This window comes from Silurus aristotelis, assembly GCF_946808225.1.
Source record: "Silurus aristotelis genome assembly, chromosome: 10".
Classification (NCBI taxonomy): domain Eukaryota; kingdom Metazoa; phylum Chordata; class Actinopteri; order Siluriformes; family Siluridae; genus Silurus; species Silurus aristotelis.
In genome coordinates this window covers 3,529,633-3,557,206 of record NC_139583.1, presented here as the reverse complement: position 1 = coordinate 3,557,206, position 27,574 = coordinate 3,529,633, and the positions used below count along the sequence as shown (strand labels likewise).

Sequence of the window (27,574 nt, the reverse complement as noted above, 5' to 3'; positions counted from 1 at the left end):
TCATAAAAATCTTAAATATTTAAAATAAAAACAACAACTGAATCTAAACAATGATACAATTAAATTAACTAGTATTACTTAAATAATAAAAAATTCTCCAAATGATAATCAGGGTTAAACTAATTTTTTTTTCACCATGTCTAATACTGTAGCTGTCATGCTTACAATGTCAAAATTTGACACACCTCTAAAACCAAGCCACGCACTGCACAGTAAACACAGACATTGGCTATAAAAACAATGACTGCTCAGTCTTGTCTCCTTTAATGAGCTGGCCAAACATGTGTATACCTAATACAGTGTATCTGTGTTTTCTGCTCTGTACACAAACAGGCTTTGGATGTAAGTTCCTCGCTAAATTTGAACTGCCAAGCATATTGAAGGAAGGCGACCTTATGATTGGAGGTATTTTTCCAATTTATTCCAAACTGGAGAATTTGCCATTGTCATTTAATACCAAACCACCAGTTGCAGAATGTACAGGGTAAGTTTGAATATACATGGTTAATTTCAAAACCTATTTTTACTTTTGTATTGATCTTTGAATTGATGTTCCACACAGACTTGGCTTACGAGCTTTCCGCTGGACGAGGATCATGATGTTGGCAATAGATGAAATAAACCAAGATGATCGTTTGCTTCCTAACATTTCTCTGGGATATATAATTGTGGATTCTTGCTCCTCTCCTACTAATGTTTTGCGAGCTGCACTTACTTTAATGAGCACATCAGAGCAAAAGCTTTCTCAGTGTCATCCACCTCCTGTTTTAGGTCTTATAGCTGAATCAGGATCTACTCAATCTTTAGTTGTGGCTGGAGCAGTTGGACCATTCAATATTCCAATGGTAATACAAAACAATATTCATGCAAAAAATATTATTTAATGTAAATCCATGTAAATAAATGTGCTGTGTTGATAAATGTGCCTTTTTTAAACCTGACTAGGTGAGCTACTTTTCAACATGTACATGTTTAGTCGACAAAACAAACTATCCGACATTTTTCCGAACAATTCCAAGTGATTACTATCAAGCAAAAGCTTTGGCTTTCCTTGTCAGACGATATGGTTGGACCTGGATTGGAGTCATTCAGTCTGATAATGATTATGGGCAAAATGGGATATCAGCATTCAGAAAGGAACTGGAGCCTCATGGGGTTTGTATTGCATTTGTTGGCACAATTCTGCGCACATACTCCCAAAGTAAAATCATTCAAATGGTTGAACTGATAAAACAATCAACTGTCAAAGTGATTCTTGCATTTGTGCCAGAAAGAGATTTCTATCCTTTAATGAAAGAAGTGGTAAAACAAAACATTTCGGGACTACAGTGGGTTGGAAGTGAAGCCTGGGTAACTGCAGACAGTCTTTCCACCCCGGAAATGTTCAAATATTTTGGAGGAACAATAGGATTTGTAGTCCGAAAGATGGCTATACCCAAACTAGGGCCACTTCTCAAAGAAATCAATCCTTATAATGATCCAGAATCTGTTTTTGTCAGTGATTTCTGGGAAACAGTGGTAGGCTGTAAGCCTCCATCTCCAGTAAATTATTTGCGTAACAGCACAAAAGTATGCTCAGGAACAGAAAAAGTTGATTACACAAACAAATTTTTTGATGTAACACAACTTAGAATTGCATATAATGTCTATCAGGGGGTGTATGCACTCGCGCATGCCCTACACCAAGGAATGTTTTGTGAAAAGCCTGAAAGCAGAGTGTCAGCACCGTGTCTTAATGCTTCACAAATTACCCCGAAATTAGTGAGTGTTTACTGCATTGAAACATTAAATGGGTTCATAATGGAAAACCTTTTATTGATTATTTTATACCTTTTGTTCGTAAGGTAACTGAGCAATTGAAAAAAGTGCATTTTGTGGATGCATTTGGAGAGGTTGTGTACTTTGACAACAATGGAGATCCTTTTTAGTCAGAAAGCTACCTGATAATTTTAATGAAGCCAAATTCATCACATTTAGTTTGCTTATATTCTGTGCAGTTTGGATCACATTTATTCCAGCTTATGTCAGCTCTCCTGGAAAGTATACAGTAGCTGTAGAAATATTCGCAATTTTGTCTTCAGCCTTTGGCCTACTGGTATGCATTTTTGTACCAAAATGTTACATAATTTTAATCAAACCAGAGAGAAATACAAAAAAGCATGTAATGGGGAAAAATGTAAAGGTTAATTAATTGCAGGATTGACAGAGAGCTGTTTAAAATATAATTTGAAAAATATATTTATGTAAAATATGGTGCATAGAAAAACATGATAAATATTATAAAATATGACTAATTACTTCCATGAAGCTCTAAATATAGTGGATGTTTACGAATAAAAATGTGAAAATCATACATTGTCCAAATTTCATTTATTTCCTTCTATATTCTTGTTTATTTTATTTCCTTACACTTTAAATGGTTTGTATAAATGTTTCTATTAACGTATCTTGCATTAAAATTTTCTTTGAGTAATACAGGTAATACCAGAGGTAATCAAAACCGTCTCTAGGTTAAGAACGTAACCCTAGTTCCCCGAGGGAATGAGACGCTGCGTCGAAACTGTGTAAAAACACTGTGGCCATGCCAGAGGGGCAAACTCCAGGCACGATGGGGCAACTGCCAAGTCCCAGACAGTCAGTCTGGGTCGTGTCCCGGGCCTCAGCCTCCAGGCGCCGTGGAGGAAACGTGTCACCAGAGGGTGCCTACCCAGCGACTGCCCCGCAGGCGAGGTGATATATGTTGCGATGGTTAAACCTGTGGCAAACTGTTCCTGTAAAAACTCCAGAACTGAACCGACCGGGCAGTTAACTGGGTTAACTGGGTTAACTGCAGAGAAGAGATTTCCCATAGAGTGCCCTTGAGTAGGGATACCAGGTCTGCAAAACATGGCTTGCCCAGACAATGAGGTGCTACCAGGAGGAGACAGACTCCCTCCCAGCAAACTCTTTCCAGAACTCCCAAGAGCAGCATGATCGGGGGAAGAGCGTACAGGCATAGCCTCGGCCATGACCGTACCATAGCAGCCACTGTCTTGACAGGGCATCTGCTCTGACATCCAACCATCCCTGGATGTAAACGACTTTTAATTAGAGGAGTTTGTCCTGGGACCACAAGAGAACCTCCCATGCCAGTTGTTTGCAAGGCGTGAGACCGAAGGCCCCCCTGGTGGTAGATGTACGAGACCACCGCAGTATTGTCCATGCGGGACAACACATGGTGGTCCCCAGGGCCTGGGAGGAAGTGTTTCAACACCAAAACACTGCAAACATCTCCAAGCAATTTAAGTGCCACAAGAGACGTGGGCCACTCCACAGACCCTGGGCGGAGTGGCCACTCATGACCGCTCCCCCACCCCGTGAGCTTTATGCGACAACAAGGAGTCTCTAAAACGGGGCCTTGGGACAGAAACGTTGGGTCCCTCAATGCATCCAAGGCTTGAAGGGCACACCGCAAGACCTTGATGGTATGATATGGACTCCCTCAGGGGAAAACCCTTCTGCCCCAGAGCCACCACTGGAGGGGCCTCATGTGGAGAAGGCCGAGTGGAATTAAACTGAACGCTGTCGCCATGAGACCCAGCAGCCTCTGGAACTGCCCCACAGTGAGTGGCTGGCCTTCCCCTACACTCCCAACTGCGGTGAGGATGACTTCGATCCGGGTGGGAGACAACCGTGCCCGCAACCGGGCCGAATCCCACACCACCCCAAGAAAAGTGGTTCTCTGAGCTGGAGAAACTACACTCTACCCGGCGTTTCAGTCTGAACCCCAGTCCCTTCATGCAGGCGAGAACGACATCTCGATGCCAAACTGCCTAGTGCTCTGAATGAGCCAATATCAACCAATTGTTGATATAATTTAGGTCAGTGCTGTGTTCACGCACTTTGTGAAGGTATGGGGTGAGAGTGCTAGGCCGAATGGGAGGACCGATATTGGTAAGCTTTGCCCCGAAAGCAACCTCAGGAACCCCCCATGTGTGGGAAGGACGGCTACGTGGGAGCATGCAACCTGACTACACCTCCTGGGAGGCAGCGAATCCCCCCCACCATCCGCAGCGATCTTACGGAGGGGGGAAAGGAGAGCAAACCGCTGGAGGCAAGCCGCGCCTTAACACGTCCCGTGGCACGTCCCGTGGTCACACAGTGGTTTGGGGAACTCAAGCATGGAATACTGCAAAAAGATATGGAAACAACCAGCAGATTTATTTTAGTCAAATGTAGAAAGAGGAAGCCCCAGTGACTTTGACAAAGATCAGAGAAATTGTATATTGAGACATCTAATTTAAAAGGGGGCTTTTAGATCATGGAAATTTCAGTACTGTGGAGGTCTGGGGTTACTTCTTGATAGTGGAGTGAGTGTACCTTTGTGTTAATGTCTGTGTTAACTTCTGGCTCTCCCTTTTATTTATGACATCATAGCTAATTTTGTCCAAATTCTTTCTTAGACACAATTCTGCACAATGTATCACTTCCCAAATAATTACACCATGACAATGACTTATATTCTAAACCCTGGTCTCTATATTTGAACATTACAATTAAATTTGTATGTCTGTGTAAATATCTGTGTTTCTTTGTAAATCTTTCAGTCTGTGTATATGAGTCATATGTTGCAGTGCCACACTTCACAAAAGCTAAATAATGATATTGTGACAGCTAAGCTATGTAGTTTATTTAAAAAATAATAAAAATAAATACAATACAATAAATTACGCTATAGTGCTTTCTTTACAATAAAAAAAAAAAAACATATTGGGGGAGTCAATCTAACCTTTAGGCTGTGCTTCTGTCATAATTGAGGTTATATTTAAGTGTTTAGTTTTTGAATAGGTGTAAACCAAACATCAAGCCACATAATAGCGATGACTATTGAAGGATTATACAAAACATACATTAAGTGTAAATATGTTTTATGGTTTCAAGATGGAAAAGTATTGTGATTAAAAGGACCACACTTGCAGCCCCTTGGATCTGCTTATGCTTGATTCAGTAATACATACACAAAAATGTTAATGACATCATTTAAAAGACCACACCCCTTCATATCCATGGTTTCTCATGAAGGCAACAAAGCAAGGTGCATATTTAAAGCATTGTTAGGCACCTGCCCTGGTCTTCAGAGTGCTGGGAGCCTCTGCTCTTGTCATGCAGCTATTTTCAAGTATGATGCCTTTTCTATCAGCTCTGTGGATAACTGGGGTTAGTAGTGCTACAAGTAAAACCACTCCAATCAGCTGCAGGTTATGGACTGACCCTCAGTTACCAGGGATATTCATGAATGGAGACTTTGTGATCGGAGGGATTTTTACATTTCATCATTACACAGCAACACAGCAAATGACTTACACCAGGCTTCCATCCCCAACACAGTGCTATGGGTATGTGTGGAGTGGATAGCACAGAAAGAAGGGGATTTTGTTAGAAATGGACATGAATTGAAACCAGGAATTGTTTTTTTTTTTTAAACCTAAAATGTTCAGCAGAAAAACAAAACCTGTAACTTTTATTTCATGCTGATTTCTCTTTGTGTATTGTTTCCAAACAGCATTGACTTCAGAGAAGTGCGTTTTGCCCGTGCCATGGAGTTTACCATCCATGAGATCAACAATAGAACAGATCTCCTCCCGGGTATTACCTTAGGTTATCAGATACATGACTCGTGTGCTAATGTGCCATTGGCAATCAGAGTTGCGTTTCAGCTTGCTAATGGTTTTGAGCCAGTTTTTAATAATACTTCTTCTTGTCCTGAATATGCAACTGCAACTGTACCTGCTGTCATAGGAGATTCTACTTCCACACAGTCAATCAGCATTGCCAGAATGCTTGGTCTTTTTGGAATTCCACAGGTAAAAATGATCTTTGCCTAATACTCATATATTATTATAATCTTTATCTTTGTGTTATTGAATTTGGACGGAGAAGAATTTAGGGATTATAAAGTATGTACAGGCTGTTAAATCATTCAGCTGTATAAAGTAATAATGTCAGCAAAATTTGCATATAAATGCTAATTTCGTTTTGTCTTTGTTGTAATTCCAGGTGAGTCACTATGCGACCTGTGCATGTCTGAGTGATAAGAGTCAGTATCCCACCTTCTTTAGGACCATTCCTAGTGACCAACACCAGGCAGCAGCACTGGTACGAATGGTCAAGCACTTTGGCTGGACGTGGATTGGAGCAGTTCGTAGTGACTCAGATTATGGAAACTATGGAATGGTATCATTTTTGAAGGCTGCACAGGTGGAGGGGATCTGCGTGGAATATTCAGAGTCTTACTACAGGACGCAGCCACGCAGTAAACTGGAGCATGTAGCAAATGTCATCCGTAGATCCACAGCCCGGGTTATAATAGCGTTTATGTCATCAGGCGACATAAAGATTCTTTTACAAGAGCTTTCACAAAAGCCAACACCCCCACTTCAGTGGATTGGGGGCGAAACATGGATCACTGATCCTGATATTTTGAAGTATAACATGTGTGCTGCTGCAATAGGGTTTGGGGTTCCCCGGTCAGTTATTCCTGGCTTTCGTGAGTTTCTCCTAGACCTGACTCCAAGCAAAGCATTACAATCACCCTTATTAACAGAATTCTGGGAAAGTTCTTTCAACTGTTACCTTAAAGGTAGAACAGGTGTCTTAGAAGGTGTGCAAGAATGTGATGGCACCGAGGACATTTCCACGCTCCAGAACTCGTATTTAGACACGTCCCAGCTGCGCATTACCAACATGGTGTACAAAGCAACATATGCCATAGCACATGCCATCCATGGTCTGATTTGTAATGGCACACAATGCGATAAGAGCATAAAATATTCACCATGGCAGGTATAAAGTAGCTTTATTAACACATATGTAGGTTATTGTAAATTTCTACTAATATTACAAAAAAACATTGACCATTACATGATGTTTTTCTATACACGTACCAGCTGTGAGATACATGTGAACTGTATTGTCTATTCTGAAAAATGTCAGTGTATTTGTTAACTTTATTTAATTATTTTTAATAATTTGTCTGCAGATACTCAATCAGCTGAAACTAGTGAACTTCACTACAAATAACGGGTTTCAGGTCATGTTTGATTCTAATGGAGACCCTCCAGCCGTCTATGAACTCATAAACTGGCAGTATACGAAAAATGGTGCTTTGGATTTTGTGACAGTGGGTCAGTATGACTCATCCAGACCAAGAGGACAGGAGTTCAGAATGAGCAAAAACATCAGCTGGGTTGGAGGACAGACTGAGGTACTACAGTATATAACAATACAATCCAGCTGACTAAAAAACAGGAGTTTCGAAATGTAATTGTTTTTCACACACCTGATTTTACATTAAAAAAATAAAAATAAAATGTATTTCATGTCAAACAATAGAATGCATTGAATTGCAGAACTGACATAAGTCATGGATAGAATATGAAACATTTTTATGTATTTCAGGTACCAGTGTCTGTGTGTAGTGAAAGCTGTCCTCCAGGAACCAGGAAAGCTGTACAGAAAGGAAGGCCTGTCTGCTGTTATGACTGTATACCATGTGCTGAAGGAGAGATCAGTAACAGAACGGGTTAAGTATCTGTACATACTAATAATAAGCCCTCAGTTATTACTTTAATTATCCAACTGCACAAATATGAATATGCCACATAAAACATATAATAACGAAGGGGTTATGCAGAAGCAACCCATTTAAGACAAGTACATATGTCTGTAATCCCTTAAAAATTAAAACACTTATTTAATTCATACTATTTTAATTGTATTAAATAATTATGTGCAAGAAACAATGAAAATACTCAATCAGATGTACAGTACAGTATATTTGAAAAAATATGCCTGAGTCTTAAAAGGTGCTTTATTAGATGAAGCTCCTTTTCTCTTTATGTCCTACAATTATGAGCTGCTAATTTTTTCTTCTTAACCTCCTAGACTCATTGGATTGTTTGCGCTGCCCTCCTGAGTTTTGGCCCAACACCAAGCGAGACAGCTGCCTTCCCAAACCTGTTGAATTCTTGTCCTGGGATGAAACGCTGGGCATCATCCTAACAGTGTTTTCTATTACTGGGGCCTTCATGGCTGTGTGTGTGGGAGCTGTGTTTTACAAGCACAGGGCCTCTCCTATAGTTAGAGCTAACAATTCTGAACTGAGCTTTCTGTTGCTCTTCTCTTTAACTCTGTGTTTCCTCTGTTCACTTACATTCATTGGTCAGCCTTCTGAGTGGTCCTGTGTATTGCGCCACACAGCGTTTGGGATCACTTCTGTCCTTTGCATCTCCTGTGTTCTGGGAAAAACTATAGTGGTCTTAATGGCCTTTAGAGCTACACTTCCAGGTAGTAATGTCATGAAATGGTTTGGGCCTCTACAGCAGAGAGTCAGTGTGATTTCTTTTACTTTAATACAAATCCTTATTTGTGTGCTGTGGTTAAAAATTTCACCTCCTTTTCCTTTTAAAAATATAAAACACTACAAGGAAAAAATAATCCTAGAATGTGGTTTAGGGTCAGCTATAGGATTTTGGGCTGTACTGGGATATATAGGTTTCCTTGCACTTTTGTGTTTTATTTTGGCTTTTCTGGCCCGGAAGCTGCCTGACCAGTTCAATGAAGCGAAATTCATCACTTTCAGCATGTTCATATTCTGTGCAGTTTGGATCACCTTTATTCCAGCTTATGTCAGCTCTCCTGGAAAATTCACTGTAGCTGTGGAGATCTTTGCAATTCTAGCCTCAAGCTTTGGATTGATTATTTGTATTTTCGCTCCCAAATGTTTCATTATTATTTTTCGGCCTGATCAAAATACCAAGAAACACCTTATGGGAAAGGCACAGTCGAAGGACCTCTAAACGCATCATATAAATAGTAAAGATAACACGAAAATCCAGTTTTTACACTTGGTCCATATCAACGTTTCAAGTAGTCTCACATGGATGATTTAGTATTGTGTGAAAGCACACATAAGTAAAACAATGCTTAAATAAATAAAATACACATTCATGAGTTATGATTAATAATATTTACTATATACTATGTCATCCTTGTACATGGCATGTCATGTATAGTGTCAGAAATGTTCACACACCTTTTATACTTTTTAGTTTACTATTTAGTTTACTATACACACTTATCTTTACACTTTACACTTGTGCAGGTTAGCTTTCTCTATCTTTGCAGCATTTGTCTTTGCCCACTTTATCCCTGCTAAAGCTTATTAGAACACAGAATAAAGTCTTTAAACATATTTTTGGGCCCAAGTTATATTTAGAATATATACCTGAGCATCTATAAATAATGATTACAAATAAACAAAATAAATAAACAACTAAATACATGTATTTTGTGTCTATATATACTGTATGTTATCCAAGATTTGAAATGCATTGATTTAATTTGCCCATCCTCAGCCATTTCATTTGAGATTCATTTGAACAAAGTATATATATATATATATATATATATATATATATATATATATATATATATATATATATATATATATATATATATATATACAGTGTGGAAAATAAGTTTTTGAACACCCTGCTATTTTGCAAGTTCTCCCACTTAGAAATCATAGAGGGGTCTGAAATTGTCATCGTAGGTGCATGTCCACTGTGAGGGACATAATCTAAAAAAAAAAATCCAGAAATCACAATATATGATTTTTAAACTATTTATTTGTATGATACAGCTGCAAATAAGTATTTGAACACCTGTCTATCAGCTAGAATTCTGAACCTCAAAGACCTGTTAGTCTGCCTTTAAAATGCCCACCTCCACCACATTTATTATCCTAAATTAGATGCACCTGTTTGAGGTCATTAGCTGCATAAAGACACCTGTCCACCCCATACAATCAGTAAGAATCCAACTACTAACATGGCCAAGACCAAAGAGCTGTCCAAAGACACTGGAGACAAAATTGTACACCTCCACAAGGCTGGAAAGGGCTACGGGGAAATTGCCAAGCAGCTTTGTGAAAAAAGGTCCACTGTTAGAGCAATCATTAGAAAATGGAAGAAGCTAAACATGACTGTCAATCTCCCTCGGACTGGGGCTCCATGCAAGGTCTCACCTCGTGGGGTCTCAATGATCCTGAGGAAGGTGAGAAATCAGCCCAGAACTACATGGGAGGAGCTGATCAATGACCTGAAAAGAGCTGGGACCACCATTTCCAAGGTTACTGTTGGTAATACACTAAGACGTCATGGTTTGAAATCATGCATGGCACGGAAGGTTCACCTGCTTAAACCAGCACATGTCCAGGCACGTCTTAAGTTTGCCAATGACCATTTGGATGATCCAGAGGAGTCATGGGAGAAAGTCATGTGGTCAGATGAGACCAAAATAGAACTTTTGGGTCATAATTCCACAAAACGTGTTTGGAGGAAGAAGAATGATGAGTACCATTCGAAGAATACCATCCCTACTGTGAAGCATGGGGGTGGTAGCATCATGCTTTGGGGGTGTTTTTCTGCACATGGGACAGGGCGACTGCACTGTATTAGGGAGAGGATGACCGGGGCCATGTATTGCGAAATTTTGGGGAACAACCCCCTCAGTTAGAGCATTGAAGATGGGTCGAGGCTGGGTCTTCCAACATGACAATGACCCGAAGCACACAGCCAGGATAACCAAGGAGTGGCTCTGTAAGAAGCATATCAAGGTTCTAGCGTGGCCTAGCCAGTCTCCAGACCTAAACCCAATAGAGAATCTTTGGAGGGAGCTCAAACTCTGTGTTTCTCAGCGACAGGCCAGAAACCTGACTGATCTAGAGAAGATCTGTGTGGAGGAGTGGGTCAAAATCCCCCCTGCAGTGTGTGCAAACCTGGTGAAAAACTACAGGAAACATTTGACCTCTGTAATTGCAAACAAAGGCTACTGTACCAAATATTAACATTGACTTTCTCAGGTGTTCAAATACTTATTTGCAGCTGTATCATACAAATAAATAGTTAAAGAATCATACATTGTGATTTCTGGATTTTATTTTTTAGATTATGTCTCTCACAGTGGACATGCACCTACGATGACAATTTCAGACCCCTCCATGATTTCTAAGTGGAAGAACTTGCAAAATAGCAGGGTGTTCAAATACTTATTTTCTTCACTGTATATATATATATATATATATATATATATATATATATATATATATATATATATATATATATATATATATATATATATATATATATCAGGGAACCACCAGCCATGCCTCCCTCCAAGGCTCTAACTCTCACTCAGCCTCTCCCTGCTCTAAATAACGCTCAAAAGAATCTGTTCCACCGTTACCTTTCCCCTTTACAAGGTCCAGATTCCACCTCATTCACTGTCGGATCTACTCATTGCCATGATGGACCTACGGGACTTCCTACCACTAGTATTTCCCGTACTTCCATGCTCCTGGCTTGAGCGCTTCGGAGGAAGGTTTGCCTTTAACGGTTCAGACTGGCGATCATCCCTGGACTACCTGCATTACGGATTATACCCACTCTCCGGGTTTGTGCTTTTCCTCAAGCCTCTGCCTTGTGAATTTCGAATAATAAAGTTTAACCTTATTCTGGTTTGCGACTCTTGGTCCACGGGTGAACCAAAACGCTTTGTACGAGAGTCCAATCAAGCCACACTGACAAGTCCCAGCCTAATGTGTAAGAGTGTGAACAGCCAAAGTACAGGACAGAGGGGCTGGGAGTGGCTCTAAAGTCAAGGTTATTGAACCTGATGAAGGTCAGCAGGGTGGACTAGCCTGCAGCGTTGCAAATGTCCTGGAGCGGTACTCCAGTGGAAGAGGCCTTTTTTGCGGGAGACCAGAGGACTCATAAGATGAGGACATAGCATCCAAAGTCCACCTACTGAGAGTCTGTTTGATGAGAGGTAGTCCTTTTTTATAGAGACCAAAGCAGACAAACAGCTGCTCTGACTTCCTCTACAGACTCACAGTCCTGTGGATTTATGTGTTCAGTGCTTGCACTAGATACAGCTGGTGCTAGTGCAAGCCACCTCCAGCGGGGGTCTCCCTCCACTTTTTGCCACCTCTCCGGAGGCCCCAACAGCTGCAGGGCATTGCTCCAGACGCTCTGAATGGGCCAGAGACCAGTCCTAAAAGACTGGTTCCCTTATGAGATTTCCTGGCAGCCTGGGAAAGCCTGCCAGCTATGTCTCAGTGGGTCCTGCCCATGGTAGAGAGGGGCTACTCAATTCGCTTGGATCCTCTTCTCCCTACTTCAACAGGGTGCGTCCTCCTCTGGTGGGACCTGAGCAGGCTCTGGTCCTGGAACAAGAAGTACTCACTCTCTTAAGGAAGGTGGCCATTGAGGTGGTCCCTTCTTTAAACAGAGTGTCTGGCTTTTACAGCCGGTATTTCGTGGTTTTAAAGAAGGATGGGGGGTTGTGTCTGATTCTAGATCTGCGCTTCTTCAACTGCTCACTAATGAGGCTCAGGTTCAGGATGCTTACCCTTAAGCAGGTCGTGTCTCGGATCAGGTCCGTGGACTGGTTTGTCAAGATCGATCTAAAGGATACATACTTCCACATATCCATCCTTCTGGCTCACAGGAGATTTTTGAGGTTTGCTTTCGGGGGCTTACCAATAAGCCCCCGAAGCTTACCAATATAAGGTCCTCTAATTCGGCCTTGCGCTCTAACCATGCACCGTCACAAAAAGTATAGATGGTTCTGAGCACCTTTACAAAGTGTTTGCGGCCATGAGTGACTGCTATGCCCATGGTCGGTGGAGCAGGCTCCATCTCATGTGGCACATAAACTGCTTGGGGATGCTAGCTGTATCTCTGGCTCTGAAACACACCCGATAGATCACCATGTGCTGGTCCGTATGTACAACACATTGGTGGTCTCTTACATCAAACATTAGGGCGTTCTGCGATGTTGCCCCTATACAGACTGGCATGGCAGATCCTTTTGTAGACCCAGGGAAGACTGCTCTCATTGAAGGCTGCCTACATCCCTGGGTACCTTAATTAGTGTGCTCCCCTTTGGGATGGACACCATGATGCAGACATGGCCAAGGCTACGCCTGTCTGCCTTTCCCCACTATTGCGCTGCACCCAGGAGATCTGGAAAAACTTTGCCAGGATGGAGTCTGTCTCCTCCTGGTGGCCCCTCGATGGCCGGGCAGACCATAATTTGCTGACCTGGTGTTCCCTTCTGGTAGAACCTCTTTAAAAAAATTCCTCCTAGGAGGTATCTTTTCTCCCAGGTAGGGGGCACCTTGATTATGTGTGTGCTATCGCAGCTTATTGTGCTCCACTTGCTAAGCAGTCGCTGGGTAACCTTGTTTCCTGTGCGGCACCCAGAGGCTTTCCTTCTGGCTTGATTCTCCCTGAACAGGGCCAGGGACCTAAAGTCTCTCGCCATGGCCTCATCTCTCCTGGACCTTACCCCTGGCAGGGCCAGTGCCTTTCTTTACCCCAGACAAGGGTATGTACCTAAGGGGGCATTGGTTCCCCCATGACATGTCATGCTGCAGGCATTCTATGCTTCTCCCTTTCAAGTCTCTGGTCAGGAGAAGCTGTTGCTGGATCTGTGATGATCACAAATGTTGAGCTCAGTAGCTCCTACTTTTATACCAAAGACTGTAGAAAGAACATTTAATTATAATCTTATACTCCAGTACTCATGTTAGTTCTCACTCTCCAGTGTTCTGTATTGTTGAAAGATTTATGATCAAACTCTTGATGCCACCCAAATGAGGATGGGTTCCCCTTTTTGGGTCTGGTTCCTCTCAAGGTTTCTTCCTCATAACATCTAAGGGCGTTTTTCCTTGCCACAGTTGCCATGGCTTGCTCATCAGGGTTAAATGCACACCATGCACCTTGACTGTTGATTTCTGTAAAGCTGCTTTAAGACAATGTCTGTTGTGAAAAGCGCTATAGAAATAAACTTGACTTGACTTGACTTAACTTTCATCCCCATTACATTCGTATACAGCAAAACGTGGGGTTAGGACGTAGGCTGCATATGAGCTCTCCCAGGATCCGGACACCTCAGTGTGCAGGTCAGGGAAAAAGGCAGACCTGGCATGGAGGTAGTGCTCGGTGTTACCTAGGTACTAGGTGGGTGCTGCTTCTGCTTCTTGTCTGGCCAAGCCAATGTGAGCTTGGACAACATCACAAGTCCATACCTCCAGAAGTTGCTCATACAGCACAGGCTGGGAGAAGTCCGTGGGCTTGCTAGTTTCCATACTGTCCCCCTCCTCAGAGGAGGAGACTCACAGCGCTGCTTTTACTGGGGAAGAAAACACCGAACCGTGTGCTTCTAAACCAGATAGAGAGCGCTGGACCCGGCAGGTGAGGCAGGAGAAAGGGACAACTTCAAGCCCTTTGCCATATCTGCCTAGGAGCCCTAGGACATCTGACGCTGCCTGCCTCAGCAACTCAGCAATTCAGAGAATTTGGCGGTTCCACTTCAAAAACGTCGACTTAATAGGGTTGTCGAGTTAATCAAGGTCGAGATAAGTGGGTTTCACTGTATTTTATATATATATATATATATATATATATATATATATATATATATATATATATATATATATATATATATATATATATATATATATATACAGTACAGACCAAAAATTTGGACACACCTTCTCATTCAAAGAGTTTTCTTTATTTTCATGACTATGAAAATTGTAGAGTCACACTGAAGGCATCAAAACTATGAATTAACACATGTGGAATTATATACATAACAAAAAAGTGTGAAACAACTGAAAATGTCATATTGTAGGTTCTTCAAAGTAGCCACCTTTTGCTTAGATTACTGCTTTGCACACTCTTGGCATTCTCTTGATGCCTACTTTGAAGAACCTACAATATGACATATTTTCAGTTCACTTTTTTGTTATGTATATAATTCCACATGTGTTAATTCATAGTTTTGATGCCTTTAGTGTGACTCTACAATTTTCATAGTCATGAAAATAAAGAAAACTCTTTGAATGAGCAGGTGTGTCCAAACTTTTGGTCTGTACTAATATATATATATATATATATATATATATATATATATATATATATATATATATATATATATATATATATATATATATATATATATATATATATATATACAGTATATAAGCATTTCTTTACAGCTGCCTAAAACGTTTGCACTGTACTATCTGTAATTTTTGAATCAGTTTAAAAGTTGCTTTAAAAGGCACTAAAAGAAGTAAAAACACAAACAATCAAGAAACTATATAGAACTATATTTTTTATTTCAATAAATATGGTGAGGTTTTATAGCATCGTTATTTGCAAAATTGTTCACTTTTCTTAGTTAACAAAAGTTAACTAGTTTCCCTTCATAGGAAAATTGCACTAAACCTTACCATCCATCTTTATAATCTTTATAATATAATTTTATCATAATATAGACTATACATTCCTATAAATATAATATATTAAATTTAAAACAAGTATTGTATGAAACTCTGTGTAAATCCTGCAATTAATTAACCTTCAGATTATTTCCCATGATATGTTTTCTTGTGTTTCTCTCTGGTTTAATTAAAATAACATAACACTTTGGTACAAAAATGCATAACAACAGGCCAAAAGCTGAAGACAAAATTGCAAATATTTCTACAGCTACTGTATACTTCCCAGGAGAGCTGACATAAGCTGGAATAAATGTGATCCAAACTGCACAGAATATAAGCAAACTAAATGTGATGAATTTGGCTTCATTGAAATTATCAGGTAGCTTTCTGGCTAAAAATGCCAGAACCAAACACACTATGGCAAGAAGACCAATGTAACCGAGAACAGCATAAAAGGCAGCATCTGAACCTGTGTTACACTCTAAAATTATTTTCTTACTGCGTTGTTCAAAGACTTTATTGGGGAATGGTGGTGCAACATTTAGCCAAATAACACAAATAACTATTTGAACTGCAGTGCATGAACACACAATGGCCCTTTGTTGAGGTGGGCCAAAATTTTGGGCCACATTGTTCCCCGGTAAAGTTGCTCTAAAGGCAGTTACCACAACTATAGTTTTCCCCAACATACAGGAAATGCAGAGGGCAAAAGCAATACCAAATGCTGTGTGACGCAACATGCAGGACCAGACTGTTGGCATTCCAATAAATGTGAGAGGACAGAGGAAGCAAAATATAAGAGAAAGAAGTAAAAGTAAACTCAGTTCTGAATTATTTGCTTTTACAATTGGTGTGTCTCTAAAGTGAATGAACACCACCAAAGTAGAAAATGTTAAACAGGCACCCATTAGTGATAAAACCATAAGAATTATGCCCATTGTTTCAATGTATGATAAGAACTCGATTAATTTCATGATGCAGCTGTCTTTTCTTTCATTAGACCAGTACTCCTCAGGGCAGTTGATGCAATCAGTTGCTCCTAAAGTAGAAAAACAGGATTAGTAAATGATTTATCAATATAATGTGTAATTATTTTGCCAGTATTAGTAAGCAGGTCACTTCACCTGTTGTGTTTGATATAGAACCATCAGCACATGGAATACAGTCAAAGCAGCACAGAGGTAAACCTTTAATTTGTGCTTTCCTTGTGCCTTGTGGACAGATTTCTGAGCAAACAGATTTTGGTGTCTGAAACAATAGAGGACATGTTAGATGACTAATAAAAATTAGATAAAAAATAATTTAAATATATATATATATATTTTAGCTATTGTTTTTACAATACCAAATTTCCTGTGCTCCAGATAATCTTGTCTTCATAAATCATGAGTGCATATTTTCCATTTGCAGAGGGCCTAAAATGACCAACTACTATATGCTGCACTTGCCCATCTCTCATCTGCCAGTTTATGACTTCATATGTAGCAGGAGGATCTCCACTGTTGTCAAAGTACACAACCTCTCCAAATGCATCTACAAAATGCACTTTTTTTAATTGCTCAGTTACCTTACAAACAAAATATATAAAACAATCAATGATAAGTGTCTGGTTTTAAGACTTATAAATGCTTTAGTGTAGTTAAAACTTACCAGTTTGGGGGTAATCTGTGAAGCGTTAAGACACAGTGCTGACACACTGCTTTCAGGCTTTTCACAAAACATTCCTTGGTGTAGGGCATGCGCGAGTGCATACACCCCCTGATAGACGTTATACGCAACTCTAAGTTGAGTGACATCAAAAAATTTGTTTGTGTAATCAACTTTTTCTGTTCCTGAGCATACTTTTGTAGTATTTAGTAAATTATTTACTGAAGATGGTGGTCTACAGCCGACCAATGTTTCCCAGAATTCAGTGACAAAGGGGAACTCTGGATTATTGTAAGGGCTGATATCTTTAAAGACCGGTTCCATTTTTGGCATGGCCATCTTTCGGATCGCAAGTCCTACTGTTCCTCCAAAAAGTGTAAACATTTCTGGTGTAGAAAGACTCTCTGCATTTACCCAGGATTCACTTCCAATCCACTGTATTCCTGAAATGTTCTGTTTTACCACTTCTTTCATTAAAGGATCAATATCTCTTTCTGGCACAAATGCAAGAATCACCTTGACAGTTGATTGTTTTATCAGATCAACAGCTTCAAGAATTTTACTATGGGGGTATGTGCGCAAAATTGTGCCAACAAATGCAATACAAATCCCATAAGCCTCCACTTCCTGTCTGAATGCTGATATCCCATTTCGTCCGTAATCATTGTCAGACTGTATAACTCCAATCCAGGTCCACCCGTATCGTCTGACCAGGAAAGCCATAGCCTTTGCTTGATAGTAATCACTTGGTATTGTTCGGAAAAATGCAGGATATTTTGTTTTGTCACTCAAGCATGCACATGTTGAAAAGTAGCTCACCTAGTTGGGGACAAACAAGGTATAGTAGAAATATACATTTAAAAATAAAACAAAGCTTGTGTATATATAGTTTTGTATTACCATTGGTATGTTAAACGGCCCAACTGCTCCGGCCACAACTAATGACTGAGTAGATCCTGATTCAGCTATAAGAGCCACAATAGGAGGTGGATGACATTGAGAGAACCCTTGTTCCGATGTGCTCATCAAAGTAAGTGCAGATCTTAAAACTTGAGTAGGAGAGGAACAAGAATCCACAATTATATATCCCAGAGAAATATTTGGAAGCAATGTATTATCTTGGTTTATTTCATCTATTGCAAAAACCATAGCACTCATCCAGCTAAAGGCTTGTAATCCAAATCTGTGGAACAAAATTGAAAATTAAAATGTAAAGATATTGCTTATAATTGCATTTCAGTTATATTATTAATGAATCAATCGATCAAAAGTTCATATAGCACCTTTTATAACGAGCCATCAGTAAAGTGCTTTAAGATAAAAAATTAATAAAAATACAGCACTCACAAACAAGCATCAGAAGAAACAATATTCTTTAGAAAATAAAAGCCAAAGGAAAAAAATATATATTTTTTTCAACAGAGATTCAAAAGTAGCCCGATTTGAGGACTGACCTTACAGTAAAAAAAAAGCAAATTGTTCCAAACAAAAGCAGCCACAGCAAAAAATTAATAAATTACAGCATAATAAGGTTTTAACTTACCCATTACATTCGATCATTTTTGGTTTGATATTAAATGAAAAAAGCATATTCTCCTGTTTGGAATAAATTGGGAAAATGCCTCCTATCATAATGTCCCCTTCCTTCAACATGCTTTGGATTTCAAATTTAGCTAGCAGCTTACATGCAAAGCCTGCCTGAGTACCGAGCAGAAAACACAGATAGAATATAGCAGATATACTCATGTTGAGTCTGCTAATTTAAGAAGACAATAAGGTCTACTCTTTTTTTATAGGCAACATCAATGCTTAGTGTACATAGAGTGGGTTGGTTCTTAGAGGTGTGTCAACTTTTTTCTCATATTGACTTTTCCTTAGAGGTGAGGAATTCGCCACCTACTATGCCTTCTTATTATTAACGTTTGAATGCCTTTTTGTGCACTACAGAATATTCATAATGCTTTTGTTCTTATGCAATTCTCCATGTTGTCCTAAACTATAAAATTATAATAATTATTTTTTATTTTTTATAAAATAAATGTAATTACATGCCATACAATTAATGTACACAAGGTGTCCTCAGGATCCTTCAAAACTATACACTGACCTGGTTAAAGTAATGACTAGTTACTAATGATTAATTAATATAATTAAAAGCCACTATTTTTTAAGATACATTAATTCAGCCATATATCCATTAATACCCAGAAGCTTCTGGCTGCCCAGGAGCTGCCACCATGGACACAGCTTCAGTATTCCAGCATGAAGTGGATGGTCCTTCATTGCTTGGGCTGCACCCCATAGAGTACCACCAGTGCTTCTATTTGTTGCTGCTCATTAAGGTTGGTTTTTTTTTCACCTCCAGCAGCTAAGTGACTGCTGTTGCTGGTGATTTATGGTAGAGAAACGGGGTGTGGAGCTGGGTCATTGAGCTGGCGTTATAGATGCAATTAATTGTGCAACTCTCAACTTGAATGCCAAAGTATGCCCTGTATAAGTGTCCTTGGATGAATGTGTGCAGCTGACAGAGGTTAATTTGACAGCAGTTCTCAGTCCTGGTTGTTATCTCTTCCTCCCTCTTTCTCCTCATATCTCTAGGTCCCAGGTAATTAAACTAAATAAGAACCTCTTGGAAGTAGGCACACAGATCCTAAACCTTGACCGAGGTGTCCAGGTCATGGGCAAATGCTTTATTTCTCCCAACTATTTAGTCCCAAGGTGTCACTATATTTGATTATAGTAGGACTGAAGGAGTGTGGCTATGGGGCAATGCCCCGGATTGAAGAGACGCTAGCTAGCTATAGCTAGCTATATTCCCTTAAGAGATCTGGTGGCATGGCAGGCTCTGCCAGACGTGTCTTGGTGGGTCCTGCGCACTGTGGACAGAGGCTATAATGCACGAATAAGTTTGCGTCTTCTCCTCCCCGGTTCAATGGGATGTGTCCCACCCTGGTGGGACCCGTGCAGGCTCTGGTCCTGGGACAGGAGGTGCGTACTCTATTGAGGAAACGGGCCATCGAGGTGGTCCCATTCTTCTCAGTCAGAGAGTCAGGCTACTACGCCCAGGATCTCCACTCCTTGAACCACTCACTTATGAGGCCCGGGTTCAGGATACTTGCTCTCAGAGAGGTCGTGTCTCAGATCAAGTCCAAGGACTGATTTGTCACGTTAGATCTGGAGGTCGCATGCTCCCACGTGGCCGTCCTTCCCACACACAGAAGGTTCCTGAGGTTGCTTTCAGGGCGAAGCTTAGCAATATCGGTCCTCCCGTTTGGCCTAGCACTCTCACCCCGTACCTTCACAAATTGCGTGAACACAGCACTGACCCCGCTGCGGCTTCAGGGTGTCCGCATTTTGAATGATATCAATGATTGATTGATATTGGCTCGTTCCGAGCACCAGGCAGTTCGGCATCGAGATTTCATTCTCGCCTGCATGAAGGGACTGGGGTTCAGACTGAAACGCCGAGTAGAGTGTACTTTCTCCAGCGCAGACAACCACTTTTCTCGGCATGGTGTGGGTTTCGGCCAGGTTGCGGGCACGGTTATCTCCCGCCCGGATCAAAGTCATCCTCACCGTAGTCAGGAGGGTAGGGGCAGGCCAGGCACTCACTGTGAGGCAGTTCCAGAGGCTGCTGGGTCTCATGGCGGCAGCGTCCAGTGTAATTCCACTCGGCCTCCTCCACATGAGACCCCTCCAGTGGTGGCTCCAGGGCAGAAGGGTTCTCCCCCTGAGGGAGTCCGTATCGTTGCCTTTAAAGTCTCACTCAGATCCTAACTCAATGATCCACAGCTCATTATGTAATCGACAGCTCATTATGCGACCCATTGTCTACGAAGCTGTCAGTCACAGCATGTCGATGCCTCTTCGCATATGGCCTTTCAAAGTAGAAAGTGTCTTTTAAATTTTAAATCAAAGTATTGTTTAATGTGTATGAGCAGGCAGGATGATTTTTACATGATTAAAAAATAAAAATAAAATACATTAGAAGCTCTGTTCTCAAAAAGTCTTGGGAAAACATGTATACTATAGGTTTTGTGGCCTTATTTCAGTGATTTTATTTTTTTTTAGCTTTTTCAAAAACCACGCATAAACCTTATTTTGTCAAAAATACAAACACACACATATAAGTTGCTTACATATTATGGTAGCCCAGTTTGTGCTGAATACAGTGTAATAAGTCTTTTGTCAATAATATATTTTAAAAGCAACTAAAAAGAACCAAATGTAAGAGCATGTCAAACTCTCTTTAGGGGCCAAAAACACCCTCAGACTACAGAGGGTTAAAGACTTCATTATTCATCTATTCTGTGTACTAATAAGCTTCAGCAGGGATAAAGTGGGCAGAGACGAATGCTGCAAAAATAGAGAAAGCTAATCTGCACAAGTGTAAAGTGTAAAGATAAGTGTGTATAGTAAACTAATTAGTAAATAAAAAAATATAAAAGGTGTGTGAACATTTCTGACACTATACATGACATGCCATGCACAAGGATTACATTGTATATAGTATTTATTATTAATCATAACTCATGCATGTGTATTTTATTTATTTACGCATTGTTTTACTTATGTGTGCTTTCACATAGCTGATGTTAGATACATAACATACTGTTATGGCCTCAGCATAGTACAAGTGAACTCAAAAAAAGGACTCTGTTATATTTTTTAAACATTTAGTTTATGCTAAACCCAAAAAAATCAACTCATGCTTCATATCATAAAGTTACTGACTGAGTGGTTAGGGTAGATAAAATACATTCACACACTTAATTTATTACACACATACTTGTTACAAATATTATTATACAGTAACTACTGTTTTTGTCACTGATACAATACTATTATTACTGCTGGCTAACAATTTATGCTAGCATAATTGCTACTGCCACACTAGCTCTATGAGCCCATCTGCCTTTGTGCTGACGCTATCTAGCAAAAATACCGTCCTTATTGCAAGAAAGCACAACCAGAACACCAACTGAGTTGTTTCTTTTAGTTGACACACTAATGATTTATAGGTATAAAACCTTTATCTATCAAGTAAAATATAAAGTATACTGAGACAAATCTACCATGAAATGTACCTTAAATTAACAGTTCTAATTACTAATTATTTTTTAACCTATGCACAAAACAATACTAAATCATCCATGTGAGACTACTTGAAACGTTGATATGGACCAAGTGTAAAAACTGGATTTTCGTGTTATCTTTACTATTTATACAATGGGTTTAGAGATCCTTCGACTGTGCCTTTCCCATAAGGTGTTTCTTGGTATTTTGATCAGGCCGAAAAATAATAATGAAACATTTGGGAGCGAAAATGCAAATAATCAATCCAAAGCTTGAGGCTAGAATTGCAAAAATCTCCACAGCTACAGTGAATTTTCCAGGAGAGCTGACATAAGCTGGAATAAAGGTGATCCAAACAGCACAGAATATCAGCATGCTGAAAGTGATGAATTTCGCTTCATTGAACTGGTCAGGCAGCTTCCGGGCTAGAAAAGCCAAAATAAAACACAGAAGTGCAAGGAAACCTATATATCCCAGTACAGCCCAAAATCCCATAGCTGATCCTAAACCACATTCTAGGATTATTTTTTCCTTGTAGTGTTTTATATTTTTAAAAGGAAAAGGAGGTGAAATTTTTAACCACAGCACACAAATAAGGATTTGTATTAAAGTAAAAGAAATCACACTGATTCTCTGTTGTGGAGGCCCAAACCATTTCATGACATTACTACCTGGAAGTGTAGCTCTGAAGGCCATTAAGACCACTATAGTTTTTCCAAGAACACAGGAGATGCAAAGGACAAAAGTGATCCCAAACGCTGTGTGGCGCAATATACAGGACCACTCAGAAGGCTGACCAATGAATGTAAGTGAACAGAGGAAACACAGAGTTAAAGAGAAGAGCAACAGAAAGCTCAGTTCAGAATTGTTAGCTCTAACTATAGGAGAGGCCCTGTGCTTGTAAAACACAGCTCCCACACACACAGCCATGAAGGCCCCAGTAATAGAAAACACTGTTAGGATGATGCCCAGAGTTTCATCCCAGGACAAGAATTCAACAGGTTTGGGAAGGCAGCTGTCTCGCTTGGTGTTGGGCCAAAACTCAGGAGGGCAGCGCAAACAATCCAATGAGTCTAGGAGGTTAAAAAGAAAAAATTAAAAGCTCATAATTGTAGGACATAAAGAGAACTGGAGCTTTATCTAATGATGCACCTTTCAGGACTCAGGCATATTTTTTAAATATACTGTACTGTACATCTGAATGAGTATTTTTATTGTTTCTTGCACATAATTATTTAATACAATTTTAATAGTATGAATTAAATGTGTTTTAGTTTTAAAGGGATTACAGACATATGTACTTGTCTTAAATGGGTTGCTTCTGCATAACCCCTTCGTTATTAGATGGTTTATGTGGCATATTCATATTTGTGCAGTTGGATAATTAAAGTAATAACTGAGGGCTTATTATTAGTATGTACAGATACTTAACCCGTTCTGTTACTGATCTCTCCTTCAGCACATGGTATACAGTCATAACAGCAGACAGGCCTTCCTTTCTGTACAGCTTTCCTGGTTCCTGGAGGACAGCTTTCACTACACACAGACACTGGTACCTGAAATACATGAAAATGTTTCATATTCTATCCATGACTTATGTCAGTTCTGCAATTCAATGCATTCTATTGTTTGACATGAAATACATTTTATTTTTATTTTTTTAATGTAAAATCAGGTGTGTGAAAAACAATTAAATGTCTTTCTTTGCACACTAAAATTTCGAAACTCCTGTTTTTTAGTCAGCTGGATTGTATTGTTATATACTGTAGTACCTCAGTCTGTCCTCCAACCCAGCTGATGTTTTTGCTCATTCTGAACTCCTGTCCTCTTGGTCTGGATGAGTCATACTGACCCACTGTCACAAAATCCAAAGCACCATTTTTCGTATACTGCCAGTTTATGAGTTCATAGACGGCTGGAGGGTCTCCATTAGAATCAAACGTGACCTGAAACCCGTTATTTGTAGTGAAGTTCACTAGTTTCAGCTGATTGAGTATCTGCAGACAAATTATTAAAAATAATTAAATAAAGTTAACAAATACACTGAAATTTTTCAGAATAGACAATACAGTTCACATGTAGCTCACAGCTGGTACGTATATAGAAAAACATCATGTAATGATCAATTTTTTTTTTCTGATAGTAGTCGAAATTTAACATATGCAAGCAAACACTTGATATTATTAAGTTACATTAACCTACATATGTGTTAATAAAGCTACTTTATACCTGCCATGGTGAATATTTTATGCTCTTATCGCATTGTGTGCCACTACAAATCAGACCATGGATGGCATGTGCTATGGCATATGTTGCTTTGTACACCATGTTCGTGATGCGCAGCTGGGACGTGTCTAAATACGGGTTCTGCAGCGTGGAAATGTCCTCGGTGCCATCACATTCTTGCACACCTTCTAAGACACCTGTTCTACCTTTAAGGTAACAGTTGAAAGAACTTTCCCAGAATTCTGTTAATAAGGGTGATTGTAATGCTTTGCTTGGAGTCAGGTCTAGGAGAAACTCACGAAAGCCAGGAATAACTGACCGGGGAACCCCAAACCCTATTGCAGCAGCACACATGTTATACTTCAAAATATCAGGATCAGTGATCCATGTTTCGCTTCCAATCCACTGAAGTGGGGGTGTTGGCTGTTGTGAAAGCTCTTGTAAAAGAATCTTTATGTCGCCTGATGCCATAAACGTTATTATAACCCGGGCTGTGGATCTACGGATGACATTTGCTACATGCTCCAGTTTACTGCGTGGCTGCGTCCTGTAGTAAGACTCGGAATATTCCACGCAGATCCCCTCCACCTGTGCAGCCTTCAAAAATGATGCCATTCCATAGTTTCCATAATCTGAGTCACTACGAACTGCTCCAATCCACGTCCAGCCAAAGTGCTTGACCATTCGTGCCAGTGCTGCTGCCTGGTGTTGGTCACTAGGAATGGTCCTAAAGAAGGTGGGATACTGACTCTTATCACTCAGACATGCACAGGTCGCATAGTGACTCACCTGGAATTACAACAAAGACAAACTAAATTAGCATTTACATTACAGACCAAAAGTTTGGACACACCTTCTCATTCAAAGAGTTTTCTTTATTTTCATGACTATGTAAATTGTAGATTCACACTGAAGGCATCAAGGGCTATTTGACCAAGAAGGAAAGTGATGGGGTGCTGCGCCAGGTGACCTGGCCTCCACAGTCACCGTACCTGAACCCAATCGAGATGGTTTAGGGGTGAGCTGGACCGCAGAGTGAAGGCAAAAGGGCCAACAAGTGTCAAGCATCTCTCGGGAAACTCCTTCAAGACTGTTGGAAGTCCATTTCAGGTGACTACCTCTTGAAGCTCATCAAGAGAATGCCAAGAGTGTGCAAAGCAGTAATCAAAGCAAAAGGTGGCTACTTTGAAGAACCTACAATATGACATTTTTCAGTTGTTTCACACTTTTTTGTTATGTATATAATTCCATATATAATTCCACATGTGTTAATTCATAGTTTTGATGCCTTCAGTGTGAATCTACAATTTTCATAGTCATGAAAATAAAGAAAACTCTTTGAATGAGAAGGTGTGTCCAAACTTTTGGTCTGTACTGTATGTGCAAATTTTGCTGACAATGATTTAACAGCCTGTACGTACTTTATAATCCCTAAATTCTTCTTCCTCCAAATTCAATAACCCAAAGATAAAGATTATATTAATATATGAGTATTAGGCAAAGCTCATTTTTACCTGTGGAATTCCAAAAAGACCAAGCATTCTGGCAATGCTGATTGACTGTGTGGAAGTAGAATCTCCTATGACAGCAGGTACAGTTGCAGTTGCATATTCAGAACAAGAAGAAGTATTATTGAAAACTGGCTCAAAACCATTAGCAAGCTGAAACGCAACTCTGATTGCCAACGGCACAGTAGCACACGAGTCATGTATCTGATAACCTAAGGTAATACCCGGGAGGAGATCTGTTCTATTGTTGATCTCATGGATGGTAAACTCCATGGCACGGGCAAAACGCACTTCTCTGAAGTCAATGCTGTTTGGAAACAATACACAAAGAGAAATCAGCATGAAATAAAAGTTACAGGTTTTGTTTTTCTGCTGAACATTTTAGGTTTAAAAAAAAAAACAATTCCTGGTTTCAATTCATGTCCATTTCTAACAAAATCCCCTTCTTTCTGTGCTATCCACTCCACACATACCCATAGCACTGTGTTGGGGATGGAAGCCTGGTGTAAGTCATTTGCTGTGTTGCTGTGTAATGATGAAATGTAAAAATCCCTCCGATCACAAAGTCTCCATTCATGAATATCCCTGGTAACTGAGGGTCAGTCCATAACCTGCAGCTGATTGGAGTGGTTTTACTTGTAGCACTACTAACCCCAGTTATCCACAGAGCTGATAGAAAAGGCATCATACTTAAAAATAGCTGCATGACAAGAGCAGAGGCTCCCAGCACTCTGAAGACCAGGGCAGGTGCCCAACAATGCTTTAAATATGCACCTTGATTTGTTGCCTTCATAAGAAACCATGGATATGAAGGGGTGTGGTCTTTTAAATTATGTCATTAACATTTTTGTGTATGTATTACTGAATCAAGCATAAGCAGATCCAAGGGGCTGCAAGTGTGGTCCTTTCAATCACAATACTTTTCCATCTTGAAACCATAAAACATATTTACACTTAATGTATGTTTTGTATAATCCTTCAATAGTCATCGCTATTATGTGGCTTGATGTTTGGTTTACACCTATTCAAAAACTAAACACTTAAATATAACCTCATTTATGACAGAAGCACAGCCTAAAGGTTAGATTGACTCCCCCAATATGTTTTTTTTTTTTTTTAATTGTAAAGAAAGCACTATAGCGTAATTTATTGTATTGTATTTATTTTTATAATTTTTTAAATAAACTACATAGCTTAGCTGTCACAATATCATGTTATTTAGCTTTTTTGTGAAGTGTGGCACTGCAACATATGATTCTGCACATAACTGGTGCTGATAAAAGCCCAGTCATACTTCCATTTACACAGACATGACAGATTTACAAAGAAACACAGATATTTACACAGACATACAATTTTATTTGTAATGTTCAAATATAGAGACCAGGGTTTAGACTATAAGTCATTGTCATGGTGTATTTATTTAGGAAGAGATACATTGTGCAGAATTGTGTCTAAGGAAGAATTCTGACAAAATTAGCTATGATGTCAATATTAAAAGGGAGAGCCAGAAGGTAACACAGACATGAACACGAAGGGACATTCACTCCACCATCAAGTAACGGGAGTGGATGCCTGAAAGTATCCCCAGACCTCCACAGTACTGACAATTCCATGATCTAAAAGCCCCCTTTTAAATTAGATGTCTCAATATACTATTTCTTTGATCTTTGCCAAGGTCAATGGGGCTTCCTCTTTTTACATTTGAATGAAATAAATCTGCTGGGTGTTTCCATATCTGTTTGCAGTAGTCCATACTTGAGTTCCCCAAACCACTGTG

The 27,574-nt window shown here is 39.8% G+C and overlaps 5 protein-coding genes across 5 annotated transcripts in view; 3 read left to right on the top strand and 2 right to left on the bottom strand.

Annotated features, from left to right (window-relative positions):
* Positions 1–281: 281 nt before the first annotated feature.
* On the top strand, positions 282–3,725 carry LOC310732654 (extracellular calcium-sensing receptor-like; the record flags this gene model as incomplete). The annotated part of the gene is made up of 6 exons (XM_083553272.1): positions 282–484; positions 563–845; positions 946–1,761; positions 1,845–1,897; positions 2,589–2,730; positions 3,486–3,725. The coding sequence occupies 6 exons, from the start codon at positions 282–284 to the stop codon at positions 3,723–3,725; spliced, it is 1,737 nt and encodes a 578-aa protein (XP_083409398.1).
* Positions 3,726–5,235: 1,510 nt separating this feature from the next.
* LOC310732102 (extracellular calcium-sensing receptor-like) lies at positions 5,236–8,837 on the top strand (the record flags this gene model as incomplete). The annotated part of the gene is made up of 6 exons (XM_083552401.1): positions 5,236–5,381; positions 5,543–5,843; positions 6,037–6,822; positions 7,019–7,243; positions 7,438–7,561; positions 7,924–8,837. The coding sequence occupies exons 1-6, from the start codon at positions 5,272–5,274 to the stop codon at positions 8,835–8,837; spliced, it is 2,460 nt and encodes an 819-aa protein (XP_083408527.1). The 5' UTR covers positions 5,236–5,271.
* Positions 8,838–15,465: 6,628 nt separating this feature from the next.
* LOC310732653 (extracellular calcium-sensing receptor-like) lies at positions 15,466–18,730 on the bottom strand (the record flags this gene model as incomplete). The annotated part of the gene is made up of 6 exons (XM_083553271.1): positions 15,466–16,376; positions 16,462–16,585; positions 16,683–16,904; positions 16,988–17,803; positions 17,885–18,167; positions 18,528–18,730. 6 exons carry the CDS (start codon positions 18,728–18,730, stop codon positions 15,466–15,468), a joined length of 2,559 nt encoding a protein of 852 aa, XP_083409397.1.
* A 1,247-nt stretch (positions 18,731–19,977) lies between these two features.
* Positions 19,978–27,574, top strand: part of LOC310732166 (uncharacterized protein) — a 64,350-nt gene continuing 56,753 nt past the window's right edge. The window contains exon 1 of the mRNA XM_083552508.1: positions 19,978–20,005. The gene's annotated coding sequence lies outside the window, so the exon portion shown is untranslated. The remainder of the gene's footprint in view (positions 20,006–27,574) is intronic.
* LOC310732101 (extracellular calcium-sensing receptor-like) lies at positions 22,220–26,407 on the bottom strand (the record flags this gene model as incomplete). The annotated part of the gene is made up of 6 exons (XM_083552400.1): positions 26,262–26,407; positions 25,801–26,101; positions 24,290–25,075; positions 23,833–24,057; positions 23,493–23,616; positions 22,220–23,133 (listed from the first exon to the last, which is right to left on the bottom strand). Exons 1-6 carry the CDS (start codon positions 26,369–26,371, stop codon positions 22,220–22,222), a joined length of 2,460 nt encoding a protein of 819 aa, XP_083408526.1. The 5' UTR covers positions 26,372–26,407.